This window comes from Cebus imitator, unplaced genomic scaffold (genome assembly GCF_001604975.1).
Source record: "Cebus imitator isolate Cc_AM_T3 unplaced genomic scaffold, Cebus_imitator-1.0 Scaffold46, whole genome shotgun sequence".
Taxonomy (NCBI): domain Eukaryota; kingdom Metazoa; phylum Chordata; class Mammalia; order Primates; family Cebidae; genus Cebus; species Cebus imitator.
This window is the reverse complement of record NW_016107361.1, coordinates 450,722-474,689: the sequence shown is the minus strand read 5'-3', so window position 1 is coordinate 474,689 and position 23,968 is coordinate 450,722. Positions and strand designations below refer to the sequence as shown.

The 23,968-nt window shown below is 42.4% G+C and overlaps 1 protein-coding gene across 2 annotated transcripts in view; it reads right to left on the bottom strand.

The window, feature by feature from the left end:
* Positions 1–23,968, bottom strand: part of MCC (MCC regulator of WNT signaling pathway) — a 460,356-nt gene that overhangs the window by 259,989 nt on the left and 176,399 nt on the right. The window contains exon 1 of one of the 2 annotated variants that reach the window (XM_017527173.2): positions 13,126–13,735. The exons of the other annotated variant lie outside the window; for it this stretch is intronic. Within the exon in view, the coding sequence (XP_017382662.1) occupies positions 13,126–13,182 (57 nt within the window). The 5' untranslated portion in view covers positions 13,183–13,735. Of the gene's footprint in view, positions 1–13,125; positions 13,736–23,968 lie in introns of those variants that run through there. 2 annotated transcript variants of the gene reach the window in all.

Here is a 23,968-nt window from a genome sequence, read left to right as displayed (position 1 = left end):
TGAGAAACGCTTTCCAGAGAAGGTGGCCTGTTGGGCCTAGAAGACAAGCTGGTGTCACCAGGTGGAGGAATGTCATCATAGGAAGAAGGGGCAGTATGAGCTTTGTTTTGAGAGGGCAGAAGGGAGGAGGAAGAATACTGACTACAAGCAGATTTTGTATTGCATAAGACCTGTGCTTGTCCTTTTACCTGTTCGATATTCAGAGCAACCCAGGTTGGAGGTGACTTGTGAGGCAACAGATTAGAGGTGGCAGTCAAAACCATGGAAGTGGAAACCACCACTGTAGGAGAGTCCCTGGCCATGAGCCAGCCATGGAAGTCCAAGGGTCCAAAGCTCCGGAACCAAGTGGGAGGTAAAAGAGCCCAGGGCTTAGGTTTAAGGCTTCTTCAGTTCCCTTTCCATTGCCCTCATGGTATATGCTGGTCAGCAAATGACCAAACTGCTTAACAACTTCAAAACACTAGCAGGGATATTCTACCACTTCCTCCTTTTGATCATTAGACAAAACCTCAATAAAGTACCAGGGGCTTTAAGAAACTTCTTGCAAATAAAAAAACAGTAGCTGTAAATGAAATAGGTGGCCTTCATTGCTGTGGGGGACATTCCAAGTCCTCTCAAATCTCCAGCCATCATTGCTGCTTCAAAGCAACGCTCTCACCGGTGCTTCTGTAACCTTCTTCCAGTTAACTGACTGCAACTCATACAGTAATTCACAAAGTGTGCATCACTGATAAAACCTTTACAGTAATTCACAAAGTGTGCATCACTGATAAAATCTTATCTCCATGAAAGAATGGTCATGCACCAGGTGAATGTGGTCTGCTTCTCTGCAGTGCATCCTTATTCTGGACACAGGTAGTGACCGCAATGCCATCCCTCTCCCATTACCTCGATCATGATGGTCATCCAACAGTTACTGGGCACAAGAGGGAGTGAAAACAATAAAGCTGGGACAAAATTAGGAAAAAATTGGTAAAAAATTAAAAGCAATTAGTGTTGCTACTTGTTAGCTCATTAACATTCTGGCTCTGTGAATCCAAAAAAGAACATATCTAGTATTCTAAGACTTGACAATATTTGGATAAACATTTTTCCCAGGCAATGAGCTTTTGGCATTAAGGTCAAGAAGAAAAAATATCAGCAGGTGGTGAGGCTCTCAGGATTCCTGCATATTGTTTTCATGACATATTGGTCTACACTTAAGAATTTTTCTTAAATTATTTGAGTGCTCACAATTATAGCTACTAATGCTTCTGCTGATGAGGTGCTTCGCTTCCATTTGGCATCTTCAGCAACTAGGCACTGTAGTAGCAAAATAACAGTAATAATAATATTAATATTATAACAGCAGAAGTGACAATTACTATGTATTTACTAGGCACTGTGATAATCACTCTACGGGTTATGTTACTGGCCTTCACAACACTTAACTAGGGTAAGTACTTTTATTATCACTACTTTATAACAGGGAATGTGCATCCCAGAAGACAGAAAAGTAACCTTCCCTGCATCACCTAGCTAGAAAGCGGCAGAGCTATGATTTCAGAGTCTGCAACTTTATGAACACATAGTTTCACAGACAAAGAAACTGAAGTGACTTGACCCAGTGAAGTTAGCAGAGAAGGTGCCAAAAAACAGAGGCCTTTCCTAGTCATTCAACATATTACCCTGACCCCAATATGTCATCACTGCTAGCTGGGGATGTTTTAATGCCAAATAAAGAAGATGCCCCATCTCTGACACTCAGGGAATTAAAGGGTTTGAAGGCAGCTTTATCAGCATCAGACACTTTCTTTAGCAGTAATTACATGTGTGTCCAGACAGCATTTTCATAAGCAGTTCAGAAGCCCAAAATGAGAAACAGTTTTGGAAGTTGCTCTATCAATCCTAACAGAAGGCATACTGACTTCTGCTCCATGCTTCCATCAGATTACGCCAAAAGAGGGACAGAGACAGAAAGAGGATCCCAAATTTGATTTTAAATCTACCTATTCTAACCTGGAAGTAAAAACTCTTCCTGTCCTGGAGTCCAATGCACTCATTTTTTCCCTCTCCTCAGTCTTAACACCCTGTTAATAACCGGCTCAGGCGCAACAGCCTCTGAATGACTGCATTGGCATAGTAGTCCTGTATGGCACTTTCTCTTACTCAAATATTTCATCAAAAGTGCTCCCAATCAGGCATGAAAATAAATTAAATTTTGGTTTAACCACGATTAGAGTCACATCACCAAGAAATAAAGTAACAGAGTTACAACTAATCTAACAGACCAGCCTGACTTCCTGGCTACTTTCCACAAGCCCTTCTTGCTAAAGCCCTCTCCTAAAACTCCTCTTTGAAGACTGTGAAATCACATGTTGGTGGAAAACTGTAACTTCAAATGTCACAGACATAATTCTTAACTCTGTGCCTGCCTGACATTGCTAGTCAGGCCACAAGTAGAGTTGCTGGGTGTCAGCCTGTGAAAAGTCACACAGAGCATCAGAACGCTTCTTATTCTTGGGCACCCTGGAGGAGTCCCCAGGCTTGGGCAGAGCCCATTTATTTTCTTTGGAGAAGCTATTCACTCTTGGGCCTTATTTTGTACTCACTCTCACTCCTTCTGGAAATTCCAAGGCATGAGTATTGTGTAAAGCCTCAACATGGAGAAAATCAGAAATGGATGAAGGAGAAGAGGACTAAGGAACTGATATCCAGAATATGCAAAGAAACCCTGTAACTCAACAACAAAAAACAAGCCATATTTTAAAATGGGTAAAGGACTTGAACAGATATTTTTCCAAAGAAGATGAATAAATGGCCAATAAACGTGTGAAGAGATGCTCAATATCACTACCCATTAGGGAAATGCAATTCAAAACCACAATGAGATACCACTTCACACCCATTAGGACAGCTACTATTAAAAATATAATTTAAAAAAAAAAAGAAATGGAAAAGAACAAGTATTATCAAGGATGTTGAGAAATTTTAAAGAAAGGATGACAGGCTTGACCAATCACGCTGTCAACATACAGCAGCTAGCAAACCAGCCAAAGAGTAAGCCCATCTCATTATTACCCCCCAAAACAATGGCGTATTGTACCTGCTAGGCCCCAACAATCTGTCAATAAAAGCCTGTTGAGAGCAATTACAACACACCCCAAAGCCACAGTTAAAACTAAAAATAAATTCTTCCAATTACAGTTGATCACTGAACAACACAGGTTTGAACTGGAAAAGTCTGATCCACTTACATGTGTAAACTTAGCTTCTGCCACCCAAGACAGCAAGACCAAACCTCCCTCTTTCTCCTCCTCAGCCTACTCTACATGAAGATGATGAGGATGAAGACCTTTATGATGATCCACTGCAAGAACAGTCAATATATTTTCTTTTCCTTATGATTTTAATAACATTTTCTTTCCTCCAGCTTACTTTAGGATTGCAATATATAATATATATCATATAAAATGATATAGAATACATATATCATATACTGATGTTATAACTAAGGCTTCTGATCAACAGTAGTCTATCAGCAGTTATGTTTCTGAGGAGTCTAAAGTTATGCACAGCTCGGGTGACATGGTGAAATCCCATCTCTACAAAAAAAATACAAAATTTAGTCAGATGTGGTGGCATGTGCTTCTAGTCCCAGCTACTTGGGAGGCTGAGGTGGGAGGATCACTTAAGCCCAGTGGGTAGAGGCTGTGAATTGCACCACTGCACTCCAGCCTGAGAAACAGAGTGAAACATTGTCTCAAAAAAAAAAAAAGTTATACATTAATTTTCTACTGCGGGGATGTGGGCAGGATAGTGTTTCTATCCCAGCATGGTTCAAGGGTCAAGTGTACTTTGGTAGTGTGATCTGTAATAATGTCATATGTAGATATGATTTACTGAAGAATTATACTTTCTCCTTTTAAAATTATCACAGAATATTCCAAAACACATACCTTAATGTAAATATCCTGTAATATAGAAACAGAGGAAGTTGAGGCAGAAGAAAAAAAAAATGTCCCTGGGAATTAGAAAAAAAACTCAGTTCTACACTTCCCCCTTGCCACTAGCAACCCTTCTTCGGGCCTCAGTTTCTTTATCAGTCATACAAATGCTTAGGACAAGATAACGCTTAAGACAAATATAAGCTTACCAGCACCACCCAATAGAAGCACTTCCTTTGTCTGATTCCATGCTTGCCAGGCAATTTTGTGGTCATAATCTGACTGCCAATAGTTTTTCAATAGGAAATAAGTGTCAGCATTCCAGTCTCCTTGGAGCTATATTTGTTATAAATCAATAAATGCATACTAAAGTTCATAAAAAACAAAGTCAGTGCTTCTAAATAGTTGAAGGAAATGGAAAGTAGAGTTCAGTTTTCCTGATTCAAAACCCACCTATATTCTACATCATCAGCATCCGTCAGTACTGAACCATCAATCAAGGGAAGGCAATTTTCAAATCATTCTTGGCCAGTGTCTATGTCATTCAGTTATTTAAACCATTCCTTTTAAAGGGAAAATGAACTCACATATTCTGAAGATGTCAAAAAAAAATAATTACAGTGTATTTTTATGGCACGTAATAATTACTTCTGATTACAGAAAACGGCACAATTTGAAAGTTTGGGAATATACACAGGCTTCAAAGGCTCGGGAAGCCAAAGGAGAGGCATTTGACGACGGATCACTCTGCCCTCTTCTGAAAATACCTTCTTTAACTGGCTTTTGGAACACACTTTCCTGGCCTTTTCTTTGCTAATTCTTCCTCTTTCCTACATCTCCCCCTGCCCCACAATAAAATATATGTACATAAAAAGAATAAGAAAGTCAAACAAATTCAGGCCTCTATTCAAAACTCTCCAGAAAGATCCAGATACTCTTCCAGGGCTTATGAAGCCCTAGGTGATCTGGCCAGAACCGTTTTCTCCAACCTCGTCTCCTTCCACTCTCCCCTTGTTCACTGTGCTGTCAGTCATTGCTGCCTTGCTACTCCTGAAACACAGCAAGAGTGCCTGGGGCTCTGCACCTTGGCCCTTACTCTTCCTTTCTGTCTGAAATGATTTTCCCCATCTTCACAAGGCTATGCCCCTCATTTCACAGACTCCCACAGCGAATCCTCCCCGATCACTAGAACAGCATCCCTCTCCTCTTCATTCCCGAGAGTTTTTTCTTTATAGCACATATCACCACTGAACGTGTGCATTAGCTGTCTCTGCATCTGTGTAGGATACGTAGAGCAGGGATTACATCAGTTTTGTTTGTTGCTGTATCCCCAGTCTTACAGCAGCATCTGGCATGTAGAAGGCACACAATATTTGTTTACTGAATACGTGAACAGGTACAAGATAATAAATTACAGTCAAAATGACCAAACTAAATTCCATTGAATAGGTACTTCAACCAAAATAGAAAAGTAGTTAATCCAACACATCTGTCACAGTAAAATGGCAACTGGGATTTGGTCCAAACAACAACTTCAAAGTCTGTTGATTTCCCATCTACCACATATTGACTGAGTGCTGGGAATATAGTGATCTCTGCCTTCGAAGATCTCACGGTCTCCCCTACGAGGCCAAATTGTAAGTATTCTGAACACAGATAAGGGAAGGAACAGGTAACTGGAGACACTAGGAGGCACTAGCAGAAAAGCAAGAAGATTCTAAGTGTGCTGTGTGTTCTATGGACAAGTTCACACAACCCATAGGAAAACAGGAACAAGCAACGACTCCCACTCTCACCAGGCAACCAATCAGAGGCCCACATTCCTTTTCTAATTGCAAGGCAATCTTTTCCCTGTTGGCATTCTTCCTCTAACAACTGCTTCAGTATTTCTCACAACCCCAGCTGGAGTTAACTGACATGCACGCATACACATTGAGGTTTCATGAAACTTTCTGTTCTCAAATAATCACACACTACAGCCTTTGGTTTAAGATGCATTTCCACCTCTGGCCCCAAATACTCTACTGTGCGTTCCAGGCACTGATCAAATCTCATGACAAGGGATCTGCTCAAATATTCCACCAACTGAAGCATCAAGTAGCCTTCACCACACAAGTTTCCCAGCTCAATGGGCTTTTTTATTGCTTATTTACAAACTTAACAAACTCAACCTGCTTTTTGTATGGCAATTGGAATCAATAACTGCTACTTTTGAATTTTTTTTCCTAAAAGGCTTTCTCAAGGTTTAAGGTGTTTGCTGAATTTAAGAAATATCTTGAAAAATTCACACATATGAAGTGATTTACAACCTTAGTCACTTAGTCTCCTGTGGCAATGAAAAGCTTCCAAAAGGTTTCCTCTTTCACCTCTGTACTGATTTTGGCTGTTTCTAGTCAACAAGAGAAAAAGGACATTCACTAGAAAGACAGGGCATCACTGTAGTTCCAGTAAATATTTACTCTATAAATTGAACTTCTGTTTATCTGTGTAATCCAGGTTACTTGCTTTTTTCTTTTTTTCGCCCCCAAGACTAAAAGATACCACTGCTGGGAATCTGGGTAGATGTACAGGGGATGCAAGAGGGTTCAAGAAAATAATTACATACAATTTATCTCTGCTATGACATCCCCTCACCAATGTAAATAATCCAAGTCCTAATATCTATCAATTCTTGTTGTCTTCTTTGGCTTGTCTGATTTTATAATCTTGCCAACATAAACCCCCCATCTCAGAATCTAGCGATGGCTTAAAATTTGGTTTTCTGTAATTTGATTCCTTGGATCAAAAACTAACTTTGAAATCTTCATTCATCAGCAACTTCTTAATTTTGCTATAAATGCAGGTTTGATCTTCCAGTTGCACCCCCACCTGGGAGAAAGCCTTCCTCATGACTTGCGTTGGGTAAATCAGCTAGGCTGTTGTTATAACCACACAACTGCACCCATGACTTTATTTCCTGAGTATCACCATGATATTCCCTACTCTAGATAAGTGTGCCCACTCACTCAGGGTTCTGGCATGTCCTGCTGGTAGCAACTATCCTGTAAGGTGCTTCCTTAAGATGAGAAGTCTAGGGACTTAAAAGCCTCCCAATTGGTCAAAACACTTCCTCAGAATCAAGGATCTCTCCCTGCTTCCAGGCCTGTGGCCATCCCAGTTCTGATCATCTACTGGTCTTTGACTAACTTCTCTGTTCAAATAACATGACTTCCTTTTTCTTGTTTTTTTGTCTTCCACCTGGTTCCAACCACATGAACCATCTCTGTGGCTTGATCTACTTCACCTTATCCATTGCGTTTGACTCAGGACCTCAATGCCATGTTTAGCATGCGCTTCTTCAATGCCTGGCTGTCAGCCACTGCCTTGCCATGCAACCATGGACACTAACTTCACTGGGACCCCTTGGCTTTCTCCCCTAGCCTTGGCACTCTGTAGCCCCACAAGGGATTTGGCCAACTGTAGAAGGAACCTAAAGCCCTGCCTGCAAGGGTGGGAAAGTCCTAATTCTTAAGATATTTAAAGCTTTATTCTTCTCTTCTGGCACCTCAAATATTATAACATCAATCTCTGAGACGCCTCTGAATGTACAGGTAGTGGGTCATAGGTTATAGTACTCTACCTTCCTTGCAGTGAAAAGGAATAGAAGCCTCTCCCCCAACACCCACTGAATGAGGATCACACTATTCCTTATCGACGAATCTGCTTTTAGGCTCTGGAAAGTCAATGCTTAGAATTCCCCTGCCACTTGGAGGCTATGGCAGTGACTATATCCATTTACTCTAATCATATCCATTTCATTTTTATCAGAAACACTTATCTGGGTACTGCATAGGGATTACAATATAAATCAAGTTAAACAGGCTTATTAAATAGAATACTCCCTCCTTGGAACATGTGATCAAAAGGTGAGGGCAGTAACAGATGCTAATGAAAGGAATTAATGTACAAATGGTGGAGCGCTGGAGAAAGACTACCTGGGCACAAATCCTGACTCCACCTTTTACAATCTATGTAGTTTCGATATGCTTTTCCCCCTCCTTATGTTGTAATTTCTACCACCTGTAATGTGGGCATAACAGAAGGTACCTCAAAGTTTTTGACAATTAAGCATGTCGGTATCTGGAAAGTGCTTAGAAAATATGATTCAGAGCTATTACAAACCACAAAATGAATAGCTGAAAAGCAAAACAAAACAAAAAACTAAAAACCATTGCCAGGCAATGGGAATTAAGAAACCACGGTTTTAGACAAGGCTTTGTCATTTTGTGGCCTCTGGAGTGGATTAAAATTGGTTGCAAATTTTTTATGACGCCCCTCTTGGAGAGGTGTTTTCTGCTTACTTCTTTAACCTTAATCTGGGTTAGGAATACATCTGTTTTGACCAATAGAACACACAGAAGTGACCTGTGCCAGTTTCAGTTCCATATTTTAAGAGAACTGGCACCTTTACCTGCTCTTCCTTGGAACCCAGCTTCCATGCTGAGAGGAAGCCCAAGCAGCCACATAGGGAGGCCCATGTTGAAGAAAATTAAGCTGATCTCCCAGTTCACAGGCAACATTAGTTTGCCAGCCATATGATTAAGCCATCTTGGAAGTCGATCCTCTTGCTCTAGTCACTGACACAAGTCTTACCTCCTGAACTGCAAATCCATGAGCAAATAAGATGGTTATTCTCAGCCTCTAAATTTGGGAGCAGTTTGATGGATTCTGCACCAGGTCTTGACCCTGCTCTTCTTATGCTTATGGGCTACGGCTAAGACAGACTTCAACAACTCATTACAATGAAGTGCGATTTTCTAAAGACAGAGAAGTATAAAGAGGCAAAAAACGGTGTGTGAATACTAGGTGATCTTTCAGGCCCCTTCCAATGCTGATATTTTACAATTCATTTGATGATGAATAGCACAGCTGTGAGATGGCCACTTGGAGATTGTCACACAAGATAATCTAGGTAGAGAGCAACTTTCTTCTATACAATTCTACTTCTTAATTAGAGCATCAGTGAAGAGGTGGCATTTCAGGAGTTACTGAACACGCAAATGAGGAAAGCATGGAGAGTGGCCCGTATGGCCTAATTCAGACATGAAATGATCCAATACAAAATGCTTTGAATGAAGAGATAAGAAGAAAGTAAGGGAAATATGATTTCCAGGGGCAACCAATGTTTCAAAGTAAATGGTGATACAGAATTTTGCCTGTCCATTGTTTAAATAATGTTTAAAAGGCAAAGAGTTTAAGTTGATTGCTCTGTACAAATTCTTCGAGTAAAAATATTTTTTCATCTCCAGAGGTTATGACTGCCAAGGGGCAAATTTTTTTGAATAAATTTTTATTTTTGTACATAAATTGGCAACCGTCTACCAGACAACCAGATCAAGCAGACATCTACTCTGCAAGAATGAGTAAAGTCACATTTTACCCTAGTATTGCTAACCCTTAAATATCTTCCTTCCAGGTACTTGGGATTACTTAACAAGATTAAACTATATATTGGCCCCACAAATTTTACCGAAACCAATAGAACTAACTGCTGACCTAAAACTCATGACCATGAAGAAGAATATGCCACAGCTGAATCCCCTTGACAGATTTTGGGAGAATTTAATGCTGCTGAAAGTGTGGCCATTCAGCTTCCTGATCATGGCGGAGGGAGGTTAAATTTCAAACATTTAATTTTTAAAATGCTTTTGATTTGTCTGATGTTGACCAAAGTCCTTCCTTAATATCATATTTAAAAAGACAGAAACAGCGATAGCCAAGAAAAAAGAACAAATCACTCGTTTATCCTTCTAAAATTTTCCTTTTGTGTTTCTGTTGTTTCTGCTATAGATTCCTTTGCTTTCCAAAAAAGGTTCAGACTTGACATAAGCCATTTATGGTCAATAAATACATAAAAATATGTTTGAATGTTCATGGCAGCAATTTTACTATCTCTGTAACCAACTCACAGGATCTTAAATGGCTATTGTCCAAACTAAAGACACAAAAGGAACACACTCATGAATTTCCTGTTTTCCATCTTGAAGTACCCACACATGCAAAACACCTCATGCCCAACACCCAGCCCTAGGTCTCCTAATTGCGTATCCCTCATACCCAAATCCCTCCGACCTCCGCAGTATCCAAGCATTCCTGGAGTACTAGGGGCAGAGGCTAACATCTCAGTGGTTGACCAAAGCTTGCTGCTCTCACTAACTGGATCAGCAGATTATAAACCGAAATTGATTAAACTCACTCTCTCTCTAGTCCAGGATGTTACAGAGTCAGCGTCAACATTACTGTCAAAGAGTCAATGACTCCTGTGGTGAGGGGTCCCTTACAGAAGGGGTAAGCGCACAAGTCAACACCAATGAGAGGCATTTTGTTTATGATACCCAGGATAATGGCAGGTCTTTTCAGAGTTCTTCCTGCCCCTGAAATGCCTGGTGAACATCAGGCTGAATCTGACCCCACAGTGACCTCCAGACAGCATTGAGGCTCCTGGGCAATCAGAGAGATGGCACTAAAGGGGCCCTGAGGGGTTTTATTAGTTCTGCTTCCAGGTGAGGATGAGGACTTAACTATCAAAAGTGAATGGCAACTTTGCCCTGCAAGATATTAAGGAAAAACCAGTGTTTAAGAGAAAAATGACAGGGAAAAGAAACTCTACATCAAAGATCTAATGTGAGAAATACAATCGAACTGTATTTGAATCTATGGATACTGCTCTGTGGATATTAGAAAACTGGTAAATACTAAAGTTATTGCCCATGTTAAATTGAACAGAGATTTAGGGTCCACAAAGTATGAACCACACACTCCCTCTTGCCTTACATATCATCTTTACACATATTCTAATTTAAAATATGTACACGCTGAGGTGGGCAGATCCCTTAAGGCCAGGAGTTCGAGACCAGCCTGGCCAACATAGCAAAACCTCATTTATACTAAAAATTAGCTGGGCATGATGGCATATTCCTGTAATCTCAGCTACTCGGGAGACTGATCTACGAGAATCACCTGAACCTAGGAGGCAGAGGTTGCAGTGAGCCAAGATCACACCACTGCACTCCAGCGTGGGTGACAAAGTGAGATTCTGTCTCAAAAAAAGTAAAATAAAAAAATATGTACAAAGAGTAAAAATAACTACCATTACAGACTACTACAACTATTCAACCTGCAGGATAACTAAGATTGATTGGAAAGGGGTACAACTAAATCATGGAACCTAAAACTGGCTCAAAAGAAAGAAAAAAATGAACGAGCAGACACTGATGACAAGAAAAAAAAAAAAGAACATTTGGTAAAGGATATAGTTGAGGAAGGAACTTATATCCTTAGAAACAATACTATGACATATACTGCTCAAATATTTTTCTGACCAGCACAGGGACCACGAAGCACTCTTAACTCTTTCATTTACCTACAAGCTTTATGGGGATTATTTAAGGAGTGGATACAACTAGGCAAGAAATGGATAATTTTACATGGCACCTGAGTATCATATTCTCTGCTCACCCAGTGTGCTCAAGGGTGAGCCAATAGGACTAAAGTCAATCCCCATCTCCTCTTCCTTCACTCTGGGTTCTAGCCCCCGTCCTCCCAAGTCTGTGATTCATTTAATCAAAGGTTACTGGACAGCACACTTCACTCTGCTGCATTGAAAAACACTGTGAAGGGCCTGGTAAAGAGTCTGCGAGAGAAATGCCTTCAGTTTTGGAGTTTTCAGTGGCCTTAGAGTATCACCAAAGGCTTCTCCTGAAACAGTGTTAGTGATGGAGCAGGGCTCTGAGTTCTGGTTCAGATTCGAGACTGTTCTCTAAATATAAAACTGGCAAAAGTCACTAAGTCCTCATGCCTCCTCCCTCACCTCCCATTTTTAAGTAAGTTCTCACTCTCAGCATTTCTTGAGGCTTCTACATCCCAGGGGCAACAGCCATAAGGATTAGGAAGTGCTCTACTTTATTCAGCCAGCACCTCAAAATGCTATTTCAAACCGGAGCAGAACGGTACAGCAGCATGACACTTAAAGCACCAGGCGGGGCCCAATAGCACTCACCAGCCCGATGGCAGACCTCGTAGGTTTCCCCCAATCCCATTTAATTCCCCCTCTTTCCCATCACCAGGTTCCTTCCCCCCTACCCCCCACACGTCCCCAAGGGCTCCATCCTTTCATTTTTTCCTTCACCATTGGTAATCTGACATCACCATTATCTGCCTTCCGGCTGCTTTTACACTGTTTTCCTCTCTTCAGCCATACTCAAACACAGACTACTTAGGCTACTTCTGCCCATAAATGACTCAGTGATGGCACCAAGAGGGAAACCCACAGACACCAAGCCTCTAGCTGTAGACACTAAACACACAGGCTTCCTTTTCTTTTGAGCACTCAGTTCTACGGGCTTCTCAGCACCACTTTTCAGGTATTCAAAGCTTTGGGGGTGTGCCCGAGGCATCCCTAAAGTCATGAAAAAAAAAAGGTGGCTTTGAGCATCTTATCGCTCACATATTTGCATAGTGTTTGATGTAGCTTTAATTTCAAAGCTGGTCTCTAACACTCAAGAGGATAGGTTACAGTGGGAGCCCAGGAATTGCAAATGCGCTTGCCTCAAAGACTCAGGAGTCCAGACCCCGGCAGGAAATAAAGTTCTAAAGTGGCTTTGAAGTGCTTCCTCCCCAGACCCCTCCCCAGCGCGGGTCATTCATCTTCCCCGAGGGAAGAGACCACCTTGCCTGAGCTTAGCCAAACGCGTCGCACGTGGGAGCCAAGTGGGAGATGAAATAATCCAATAAGTCCTCCTCACCACCAGCACCGCAGCCCCACCAAAGTAGTTACCGTCGGCTTAAACTCAGCTGGAATGTCCGTGTATTTTACCGACCAGGGAAATAAAATGGTGTATATAAATTAGTGGAAGCGGGTGGGAAGGAACAGGGGATGCAGACTGTCGCGAGTACGCCTCGCGGCTTGGTGAGAGGTTGTTTCTTTTTTAAGCCACTCATTTCAGACTGAAATATCAAGCCAGTTCAGGTCATTTCCTGAGTAGCACTACAAGTTAAAACGAGAATCAGAAAATCTATTAATATTCAATTAGCGCTGCCTCCAGACTGGGAGCACAGGAGGATGGGGTGCGGGGCTGTGGGGAGGTCGAGAGGAGGGGGATTTGCGGAAGAGCAAATGCCCGAGAAACCCTCGCTCCCGACCTCAGCTGTTTCTTCTTACCTCACTCAGCTCGGCCGAGGAGTCGTTTCCGTATTTCATGGCAACTCCAGAATTCATGATGCACTTTTCAGAGCAGGGCTCTCAGTCCCCCAGGTCTCGGAGCTTAAGAGTTGGTTTCACAGGCTCAATATCCACTGCTTGGTCCCTTCTGCCACATTTTAGTCTAGACAGCCATTTTCACCCAGGACAGTTGCGAAGCCCAAACGGAGGATGCAGGCACTCCTAAAAGGAGCAGCCGTGGTTCGCGTTTCACGGACGAGCCATTGCTGCAGGAGGCTCGGTGGCGTGGCGCGCTCGCAGCTGCGGCAGCGGCAGAGCCCGCGCGGGGACCCGCCCGCGCGCACCCAGCGCCCCGTTCCGGGGCAGTGCCACCCTGGGCGCCGCCTCGTCACTCCTACGGTGCCTCGCTGCCCCCCATTACCGGGCTGGAGGGCACCTCCCAGCACGAGCGGACACCCTAGAGGGCACCGGCGAGCTCCTGAAAAAAACTAGGGCGGTGGGGCGAGGAAGATCCGCGCCTCGGATTCCAGGGAAGGAAAGAAAGCTGGAGGGAGCCGGAGCGGAGCTGCGCTTCACGCCGAAGTTTCCCCTTTGAATCGTCTGGAGTTGTAAGTGGTTTCTGATTGAACACAGCTGTCTAGCTGCTGGCCACGGGGTGCGCGGAGGAGGCGGGGCTAGAGGGAGAAAAGAGTGGGGGCGAAGAGCCTGGAGGCCGAGCAGAGAAGACCGTGCAGGGAGAGCAGGCATCCTTCCAGGTCTCTGCAATAGTAATTAAGGACCCAGGTCCAGGAGGGGGAGAAGAAACAGGAAAAGCCACCTGAGTAATCGTGCAGGAAATTAAAAAAAAAAAAAAAAAAAGAAAAGAAAAAAATACACACTTCCCTCAGAGGAGCCGCTTTCCATGATTTAATAAGGTCAAGACAAATCTAAACACTGTACATCAGACAGTCCGGTGCACTTCTCATGGAACATTAAGATTTTACAAGGGTGCAGGGCAGTCATTTTCCCTGATCAATCTAAAGTCAACACTATGGGTGTAAATTCACTGTCAAACTCCCTCTGTCACTGGGGCAGAGTATATTTTTTGCATGTCCATAATGAAGATAGAGACCCCATCCCTTGAAAGATGTCAATTAGGCTCACATTTAAATCCTCCCCAACTCCCAGACCTTCCTTAAAAATCTTCCTGCTCGTTTGAGCGGAGGTAGATTTGTGTTTATGGAGTGTGGAGTATGATTCCGAATAGATTCAAGGGGCTGTTACACCCTCGGCCCTTGGGATCTGAGCTCCCCTGCAGCTTTGAGTTCCCGAGGTAAAACATCCTGTGTTTATTGGGCGAGAGACAGGGCAAGAGGGAAACTAGGATTTTTCTCGCCACAAAGTTAAAGTTCCACTGAATCTGAGATTCACAGAAAAATGTTCTCATGCTTCAAAACAGTAGGTCTGTGAGATTGCTTAAGAGACCTCATCAGTCTTTCTACACAATGGGAACAAAATGTCTCCATCCCCAATAACAGAACTTGGCATTTCCTGAAGCCTTCTGTGAAAAGGCCATTGCATTGTTAACTTCCATTATCTTTTTTTAAAATCGTGTTTATTTTGCTCTTTAAGAAGGAGCAGTGTGCAACTATTTGCATATAACGTTTTACCCATCCCCCTTCCTGTTGAGTTTATTCATTGCCTGATGGAGGCACTGCTGGGATTAGGAAGAGTTTGCTGCTCCTTCTAGAGCACTGGGTCCCAAGTTCTTGGACACTGCCAAACTAGAGCACATTCTGCATGGGGTGGAGATGGGAAGCTATATTATTTAATTTATTTTTTCATTGAAATCTGTCGAGTACTGCGTGCTTGAAGCTGGAAATGGTGGTGTATGCATGACTATGAAGAAGACTCAAGCACTGCCCCTGCCCTGAAGGTGTTTGTAGTCTTGTAAAACATGAACAGAAATGACAATTCTAGGTAGAAAATGATACTTGCCATAAACACAGTACAAATGAGAGCTACTTCAGTTCAGAGGAAGGAAATATGATTTTGGCCAGGCCGGGTGAGGGCACAAGACTCTGTGAAAGAATCAAAGGAGGCAGCATGTGAGTTGACCTGTGAAGAGTGGCTGAGCCCAGCAGAGATGGGAAGTAAGGGGAAAGCATTTGAGGCCATTGTGAGAGAAAGTAGATGGAGACTGCAGTGTGCAGAGCAGGCATGGGGAATCCCAGGCATCCCATTCTGGAGCATAAACTGGGTGAGAAAGGAGGGTTGAGATAGTGAACAATTTTAAGTGCCATGTTAAAGAAATAGGCCTTCTCAATAGGCAATGGAGAGTCACTAACGGTTTTTTAGCATAGAAATAATGACGATCAGAGCTGTGCTTTTAAATATTCCAGTAGATCTGGATCACAATCATGAGTAACTAATATGAACTCAAATAGACTAGTGTTGAATGTGATTCTGGTGTTTAAAGATACATATTTTTCATACGACACCGCCCCTAAAACCAAGCAGATGACTTCATCTGGTGTTCAACCAAAAGAAAAGTAATCTGTTCCAAAAGTGCAGGAAAAATTAGCAGTGTTGAACTTCCTGAGAAGCAGTATATCTGTAGATTCTACTTTATAGACAGTATAAGGCATTTTCAAGGGTAATGTTGATTGTATGAGATTTTCTTTGTAAACAATGACTCAAATAGTTCAATACTTACACTTCACATAAGATTCAACTCTACCACAATCTGGCAGGCATAGATGTGGTAGGTTGAAAGTGGGAAATGAATATGCCAATTGTACTATCAAGACAGTTCAGCAAGAGGTTAAAAGGGCCTGAATTAAGAAGGGATGGCCAGGCAAGGCACGATGGCTCATGCCTGTAATCCCAGCACTTTGCGAAGCCAAGGTGGGTGAATCACTTGAGGCCAAGAATTCAAGACCAGCATGGCCAACATGGTGAAACCCTGTCTCTACTAGGATCATGAGGCCAAGAGTTCAAGACCAGCCTGGTCAGCATGGTGAGACCCTGTCTCTACTAAAAATACAAAAAATTAGCTGGGCATGGTGGCGGGTGCCTGTAATCCCAGCTATTGGGGAGGCTGAGATAGGAGAACTGCTTGAACCCAGGAGGAGGAGGTTGCAGTGAATCAAGACCACACCACTGCACTCCAGCCTGGGCAATGAAGTCAGACCTTGTCTCAAAAACAAAACAAACAAACAAAAACAAAGCCAGGCATGGTGGTGCGCGCCTGTAGTCCCAGCTACTCGAGAGGCTGAGGCACAAGAATCACTTGAACTGGTAGGCAGAGGTTGCAGTGAGCTGAGATCACACAACTGCACGCCAGCCTGGGCAACAGAGTGGGGCTCTGTCTCAAAAAAAAAAAAAAAAAAGAGAGAGAGACAATGAAAGTAGACAGGAGGGGGCAAATGCAAGAGACTCTCTAGAAAGAAAGTAGATGGAAACTGTGGAGAAAAGAGAACTTCAAAGTGACTTGTATATCTAGAACTTGGCTGACTGAGGTTAAGGTAATGTCCTCAACAAAATTAGGAGTTCCAGAGAACAAATAGCTTTGGGAAGAAATTAAGTTTGTGATATCATGAGTTTGAAGTGGCATGTGGATATTCAAATGGAGATGTTCAGCAGGAGCTTGAAATGGAGCTATAGAGATAAGTCATGGTTAAGTTGGAGGTTCAAGGTTTTCTCTGTTAGAATAATAAATAAAACCATAAAATCAAGAAAATTTGCCATGGAAGAGGGGACACTGAAAGGAAAAGTGGTCTAAGGATACTATATTAAGGAAGGTTGTTTTGTTTTGCTTTTATAGAGGCCAAAGAATAAAAGAGGAAATGACAGACAAGGTTATTTAAGGAAATAGGAAGATAACCAGGAGACCTCTGCATCTGGGAGTCTAAGGAAGATGTCAAGGCAGAAGGAGGAGCAGCATCAATATTATACGCTACAGAGGGTAGAGAAGCCTGCAGACTGATAAGGTCATTTCAAAGACATTACTATCCTTCAAAGATAGATTCCTATAAAGCTGAGGAGAAAGAAGGCAGATAAATTGCCACAGACAGTGAGGAGAAACTGGGGGCAATGACCATGCAGGACTCTTTCCATAAATTTGATGGTGACAGGAAATTGGAAGATGAGACTCTCTCTTGGAGCAGGTAAGCATAGAGAGTAGAATGGACATATTTGTAGGCTGAAGCTAAGGGAAATCATGAGATGGAGCAAAGTTCCTAGAAAGGGAAAAAAGGAGGTGCCAAGGACAAAAATGATGAGATTAGCTTGGAGTAGGCTTGGAGAGGAGGGGATGTTGATACTTCTTCCCAGGAGAATGGAAACATTTGGGAGAACTGTAGAATGTCTACACTAGGGAAGGCAAGAATTCAGAGATATATGATAACTAACAACATGTATTTGACGAGTAAACTAACTTCGTCTTCTCAGTTGTGGAGGGGAAACAAAGACTAATGATAGTTTATCATCAGATTCTGACTCAAGGAAAGTAAGACAGAAAAATGTCTGTCAATGCAAGGGAATAAGTAGTTGTGATCCCCACTCCTGAAATTGTTCAAGTGTAGTTGGGACATGCTGAAGCCCATTGCATGTAAAGAGTAGAGCTTCTTGCATTGAAGGAGAGTCTAGATTGGTTTTCTTAACATCTAAAATTCCATAAAATGATTTTTTTGGTGGTAATTTAAATGTCTTACGATTTTTTTTCTGCATTGTCTTGGATCTCTGGTATCAAGAAAGATAAGATACTGCTTTGAACAATAATGCAACTGGGTCACTATTATAAGAACATTAGAAATGTAAGGACCAACTCATCATGTCATCTCAATACACCGAAGAATAAAGCCCCAAGCAGGTTTCAAGCCATAAAAATTAAGAGTTTGCCAGGGTTTACCAAGCATATAACTCTACATGCCTACAGATCCTTTTATATTGTGGCTGCCTTAACATCTCTCCAAGAAAGCTTCTCCAAGTCCTCCTGCTTCAGCAGGGATTAAGCTCCTATGGTGAGGCGTGGGCAGGAGGTGGCAGGGGAGTTTATCAAGATGAGGGAGCAGGTCTAGGAGAAGGAGGAAAACTTGCTTTGCAATCAGGCAAGAGCCTGGTGCTTGGGTTCATCTCCTTCCTGAGGCCTTGTCTTCTCTAAAGTCCAGTCTCTTCTCATCGGGTCCCTGGGATGAGAGGAGGCAGCAGTAGTCCTGGGATCATTTCTGGGTAAGTGGAAGCTGCCCCGGGCATGACTGGATGAGGCTGTGCCATGCTGTGAGCACACTGCCATCGCCTTTCTGCTGTTGGTGCAGTCTGGCCTCTCTGTGTATGGCTGCTGACTTCAGTGAATCTATCTATACATGGCAGAAACTCTATTCTGTGTCTGGTCTGTACCCTCTACTGGTGATAAACATCAGGTTAACTGAAGTGATCCTGAGTAAAAACCCAGAACCTCCAGCATGAGAGAAAGGAATTGAAAACATTGGGACTAGTTGGCCTGGTCCACTGTCTCTACCCCTGGGGTGCCCCAGCCATCCTTGCCTACCCCAGCAGTCCACTGTGCTGAGGAAGCCTGTCCTCCTCCAGCCCGCAAGAGTACCCAAACTCTAAAATTGTCCCCTTCTCTATTGACTCTCTCAAGCTAAACAAAACATTGATACCTCAGATTTTAGGATGAAAGCAGCCTGGTTAAACTAATTCACACACATGTGGATAATAATCTCAACCATGCCTGAAGTGTTTACATTATAAAAGGAGAATGCTTTGAAATAATTCTTAAATTGGTGGGATTTCCTGAAGAAAGGGAATTTTGAGGGCATAGGGGGATTTCAGAACCCTGTGGAGACTCAGGAAACCCCAGTCCTTTGAGTCCTTGAGGATCATAAAAATTAGGGAGCCCTCAAAGTATACAATTCAATTTCCCACCCTAAATCTATAAGCTCACTCCACTCTCCCACCCCTGTGACTCCAGAAATGTTCTCCCTATCCAAACTCCTGTGGCCTTCTGATCAATTTCCAGACCAGCTCCTCTCTCAGGTCCTGGGCCAGGCCTGGGTCCTGGGTTGGGAGCTTCTTATCAGCCTTAGTGGCCTGCCCCGTAACAAACATCATTTGTTCAAGGAACTACAACACAAAGAATTCAGGACGCATTGCACTGGATCATCTGTATCCTCATCTCTATGTCCTCAGAGAAAAACATGGCCAACCTGCAAGGAATTCTGTAGTTACCTAGCTCCTCCCTGCATGCCATTCATATAGATGAGGATATGTGGGGACAGCAAGTTTGCGGTGTTCATTCAGAAAAAGTAAAGCACTCACTATATGCTAGATACTGTCCTGCGTGTACTCTGGTATTCAGTGGTGTATGGGATGGGAAGGATCCCTGCTTTCACAAAGCTAGCACTCTTGATGGAAAATGATTAATAAATACATTAAAAACATAGTTAGAGTTTCTGTTGGAGTCTATAAAGGAATTAAACAAGAGCTGTGATAGGGGAGAGCAGGTCCTTTAAGTGAAGAGGTCAGAGAAGGCCTTTGTGCAGAGATGACATTTCAACATATAGGTCAAGAAGGGGCCAACTAGGCAAAACGTGAGGGAAGGGTAGACAGGCAGAAGGAACAGCAAGAGCAAAAAGTCTAGGGAAGCAAAGGGCTTGACCTTTTCAATACATTTTAATACACTTCAAGTTTTTATTTAACTGGAATTTAAGCTCATTCCCCTAGCTTACTAGTAGTGATGGAACATGATGAAAAAGATCATGTTAGAGCTAAATCGTGCAGGATATATATAGGCTACACATTTCACTGTGTTAATGAAGATGCCACAGGAAGACTTTCTGCAGGACAAAGACACGATCCAGTCTACATTTTTAAAAGGTAAATCTATGCCTTTACAAGCTTTACCGCTAAGTAAACTAAAAAGTAAAAACCAAGTAAAGTTCCTCCCTTATACAGGTATTGCTGCTAATAAATTAAGGATTGACAAAATATCCGTATTTTGTAACCTTTAATGAATTAATAGATTTAAGTATTTAGCATAATGACTACTATCATTACAAAGGGACATGCAATCAGATGCATGATTTCTGATGGAAGAAAACATTACAACCTTCAGAGCCACTTTAGTGGTTTTTACATGAAGGAATGTTATATTAACCACAAAAAAAAAAAAACCTATATAGGCCGGGCCCTGTGGCTCATACCTGTAATCTTAGCACTTTGGGAGGATGAGGTGGACAGAATGCCTGAGTTCAGGAGTTCAAACCACCCTGGGCAACATGGTAAAACCCTATCTCTACTAAAAATACAAAAAAATTAGCTGGGCGTGGCAGCATGCACCTGTAGTCTCAGCTACTCAGGAGGCTAAGGCAGGAGAATTTCTTGAATCCAGGAGGTGGAGGTTGCAGAAAGCAGAGATCGCACCACTATACTCCAGCCTGGGCGACAAAGTGAGACTCTATCTCCCTGCCCCAGAAAAAAAAACCTATATAACTGGACAAAACAATCTGGTTTCTTCATCAAATAAAATGCAAAGGGAAAAAGGCAAGGAAGTAAGAAATCACCCAAAGAAAAACTCTGTATATTATTATTATTTTTTGAGACAGAGTCTTGCCCTGTTGCCCAGGCTAGAGTGCAATGGTGCAACCTTGGCTCACTGCAACCTCCGCCTCCCAGGTTCAAGTGATCCTCCTGCCTCAGCCTCCCTAGTAGCTGGGATTACAGGCACGTGCTACCACGCCTAGCTAATTTTTTGCATCTTTAGTAGAAACGGAGTTTCACCATTTTGGCCAGGTTGGTCTTAGACTCCTGACCTCGTGATCTACCTGCCTTGGCCTCCCAAAGTGCTGGGATTATAGGTGTGAGCCACTGTGCCTGGCAAACTCCATATCTTAAAAGAGACTCAAAGACATATCAACCAATGGCAATACATGCACTTTATTGAGATCTTGATTCAAACAAAGTAACTATAAAAAATTATGAATCATGACAATTACACATTTATATGGTATTCAGAAATATACTTTTTGGATATTTCATGATGTTTAGAAATTATTAATATTTTAGATGTGTTAATGGTCTTGTGGTTACATTTAAAGAAAAAGAATCCCTATATTTTAGAGATATATATTAAAATATTTAGGGGTGATCAGGTGCAGTGGCCCACATCTGTAATCCCAGCACTTTAGGAGGCCAAGGTGGGCGGATCACAAGGTCAGGAGTTCAGACCAGCCTGGCCAACATAGTGAAACCCCGTCTCTACTAAAAATGCCAAAATAAGCCAGGTGTGGTGGTGGGCACCTGTAGTCCCAGCTACTTGGGAGTCTGAGGCGGAAGAATCGTTTGAACCTGGGAGGCGGAGGTTGCAGTGAGCCGGAACCACGCCATTGTACAGCCTGGGTGACAGAGCAAGACTCCAGCTAAAAAAAAAAATTTAGGAGTAAAATGACATGATGTTTGGGTAAGCCAAGACCACACCATTGTACTCCAGCCTGGGTGACAGAGCAAGGCTCCATCTCAGAAAAAAAAAAAAATTTAGGGGTAAAATGACATGATGTTTGGGATTCACATCAAAGTACTAGAGGAGACAGGAAGATGGAGTTACTGATGAAACAAACTGTAATGGATGAATTGATAACTGTTACAGCTCGGTGATAGGTACGTGGAAATGTGGGAATTCATGCTACTCTGTCCAGTTGTATGTTTACAAATCTTCAAAATCAATAAAACAAGATAACTCTTTCTTCTGTGTAAAAAATGGGTTGAAGTGCCATTAAAGTAAGGCAAGGCAACCTGTTACAGGCTATTGCAGTGGTCCAGGTAAGAGGATGCTTGTGGCTTGAAACTTGGTGAAATCAATGAAGATGGTGAGAAATGGACTTGAGATGTATTTTTTAGATAAAACTAACCAGGATTCAGTGAATGATTGGATACAGGTAATGAGAGAAAGATAGGAATCAAGGAAAACTACCAGTTTTTTGGTTGGTGTGGGGAAGAACCAGGTTTGGCAGAGAAAATCAAGTGTTTCATTATCTGAGATTCCTATTTGACATCTAAGGGGATGTCAATAGCAGTTGCATATATGTATCTTGGGTTCATGAGAGACTCTAGCATATGGTGATGATTTGGAACTTACTGGCATATAGATTGTAGTTGATATTGAAAGTAATGAGAACATATGAGGTCACCAAGGGAGACAGTGAGTAAAACATAATGCAGTCCCAGGACTTATCCTTGAGATGCTTAGTATTTTCAGGTTGGATAGGAATTACCTTCCTCCAAAACCAACTTTAATTGCAGCTAATAAATTTCTGTGAATAGAATCATAAGAAAGATCAAGAAAGAACATCCAGAGAAGAACAGAAAAACTGAAAACTGTGTCATGTTTTAAGAAGGACAGTGGTAAGCTGTCTGGGATGCTGCTGAGAGTTTAAGAAAGCTGACAATGAAGAAGTGTCATCTGGCTTTAAAGATTACTAGTGACCTTGAGAGAATCAATGTCATTAAGTGGTGGTGATAGAAATTAGATGAGTGTGGATTGAATGGTGTGTAGGAAGTGAAAACACTGAGAGAGTATATAGAGATAACTTTTTTTTTTTTGAGACAGAGTCTGGAGTAAAATGGTGCAATCTCGGCTCACTGTAACCTCTGCTTCCCAGGTTCAAGTGATTCTCCTGCCTCAGCCTCTGGAGTAGCTGGGATCACAGGAGCCAGTCACCATACCCAGCTAACTTGTTTGTATCTTTAGTAGAGACAGCCCAGCCTCCCAAAGTGCTAGGTTTACGGGCATGGGCCAACACACCTGGCCTGGAGATAACTTTTGGGAAACATGCTGCCCAAAGCCTCACTACTAGTAAATTATAAGAATGAGATCTTGAACCATGGTCTCTACTTCTACTTCTGAGCTTTTCTCCCTTTACTATGTCCCTTTAGTCAAGTCAGTAGGAGCACCTTGGCTAGGATTAGAGAATCTGGGCTGTTAGCATGGTTGACCCCTCCTGAAACTGCTCACTGAAGTCTGCCCCATCATGGCCAGGTCTTCACCTTATTGTTCACGAACTCAGCTACACTGCTTTAGACTCAGTGACTTACTGCTAAAAAATAGTTGGGATGCAGTAGATAATTTGGTTAGTCTATGTTTAAAACTGGGTAAGAAAAGAAGTACTTGAAGACTATTTCCAGATTACATCTCTCATACAGAAAAAATAAACAAAACCCAACCTTCTCCAACTGCCAATATAACTCAAGCAAAGAAAGCACCCCTGTGGTGTTTGTCTCATTAGTTACATTTATGGACTGCTTCACACCCAGCCTAGGCATTCTAATAACCCACAATCATTTGGCATCAATATCTCTGACATTATCAGTGGGGATTTGATAATGATTTGAGATTGTCTACTTTATGCAAGCATCATGTGATGCGTCAAAAACCCCTTCACTAATTAGATATTTTTGAGCCTAAAACTTAGTATGTGTCATTGACAATATTCAGAGTATCTTCCAAAAATTTTTACTCATCTGTTCTCCAAATTTCTTTAAACTGTATCACATTTTCTATGGAAAAGAAAATTAGGGGACCAGGTGCGGTGGCTCGCACCTGTAATCCCAGCACTTTGGGAGGCTGATGCGGGTGGATCATGAGGTGAAGAGATCGAGACCATCCTGGCCAAGATGGTGAAACCCTGTCTTTCCTAAAAATATAAAAATTAGCTGGGCATGGTGGCACGTGCCTGTAGTCCCAGCTGCTCTAGAGGCTGAAGCAGGAGAATCACTTGAACCCAGGAGGCAGAGGTTGCAGTGAGCTGAGATCATGCCACTGCACTCCAGCCTGGGCGACAGAGTGAGACTCCATGTCCAAAAA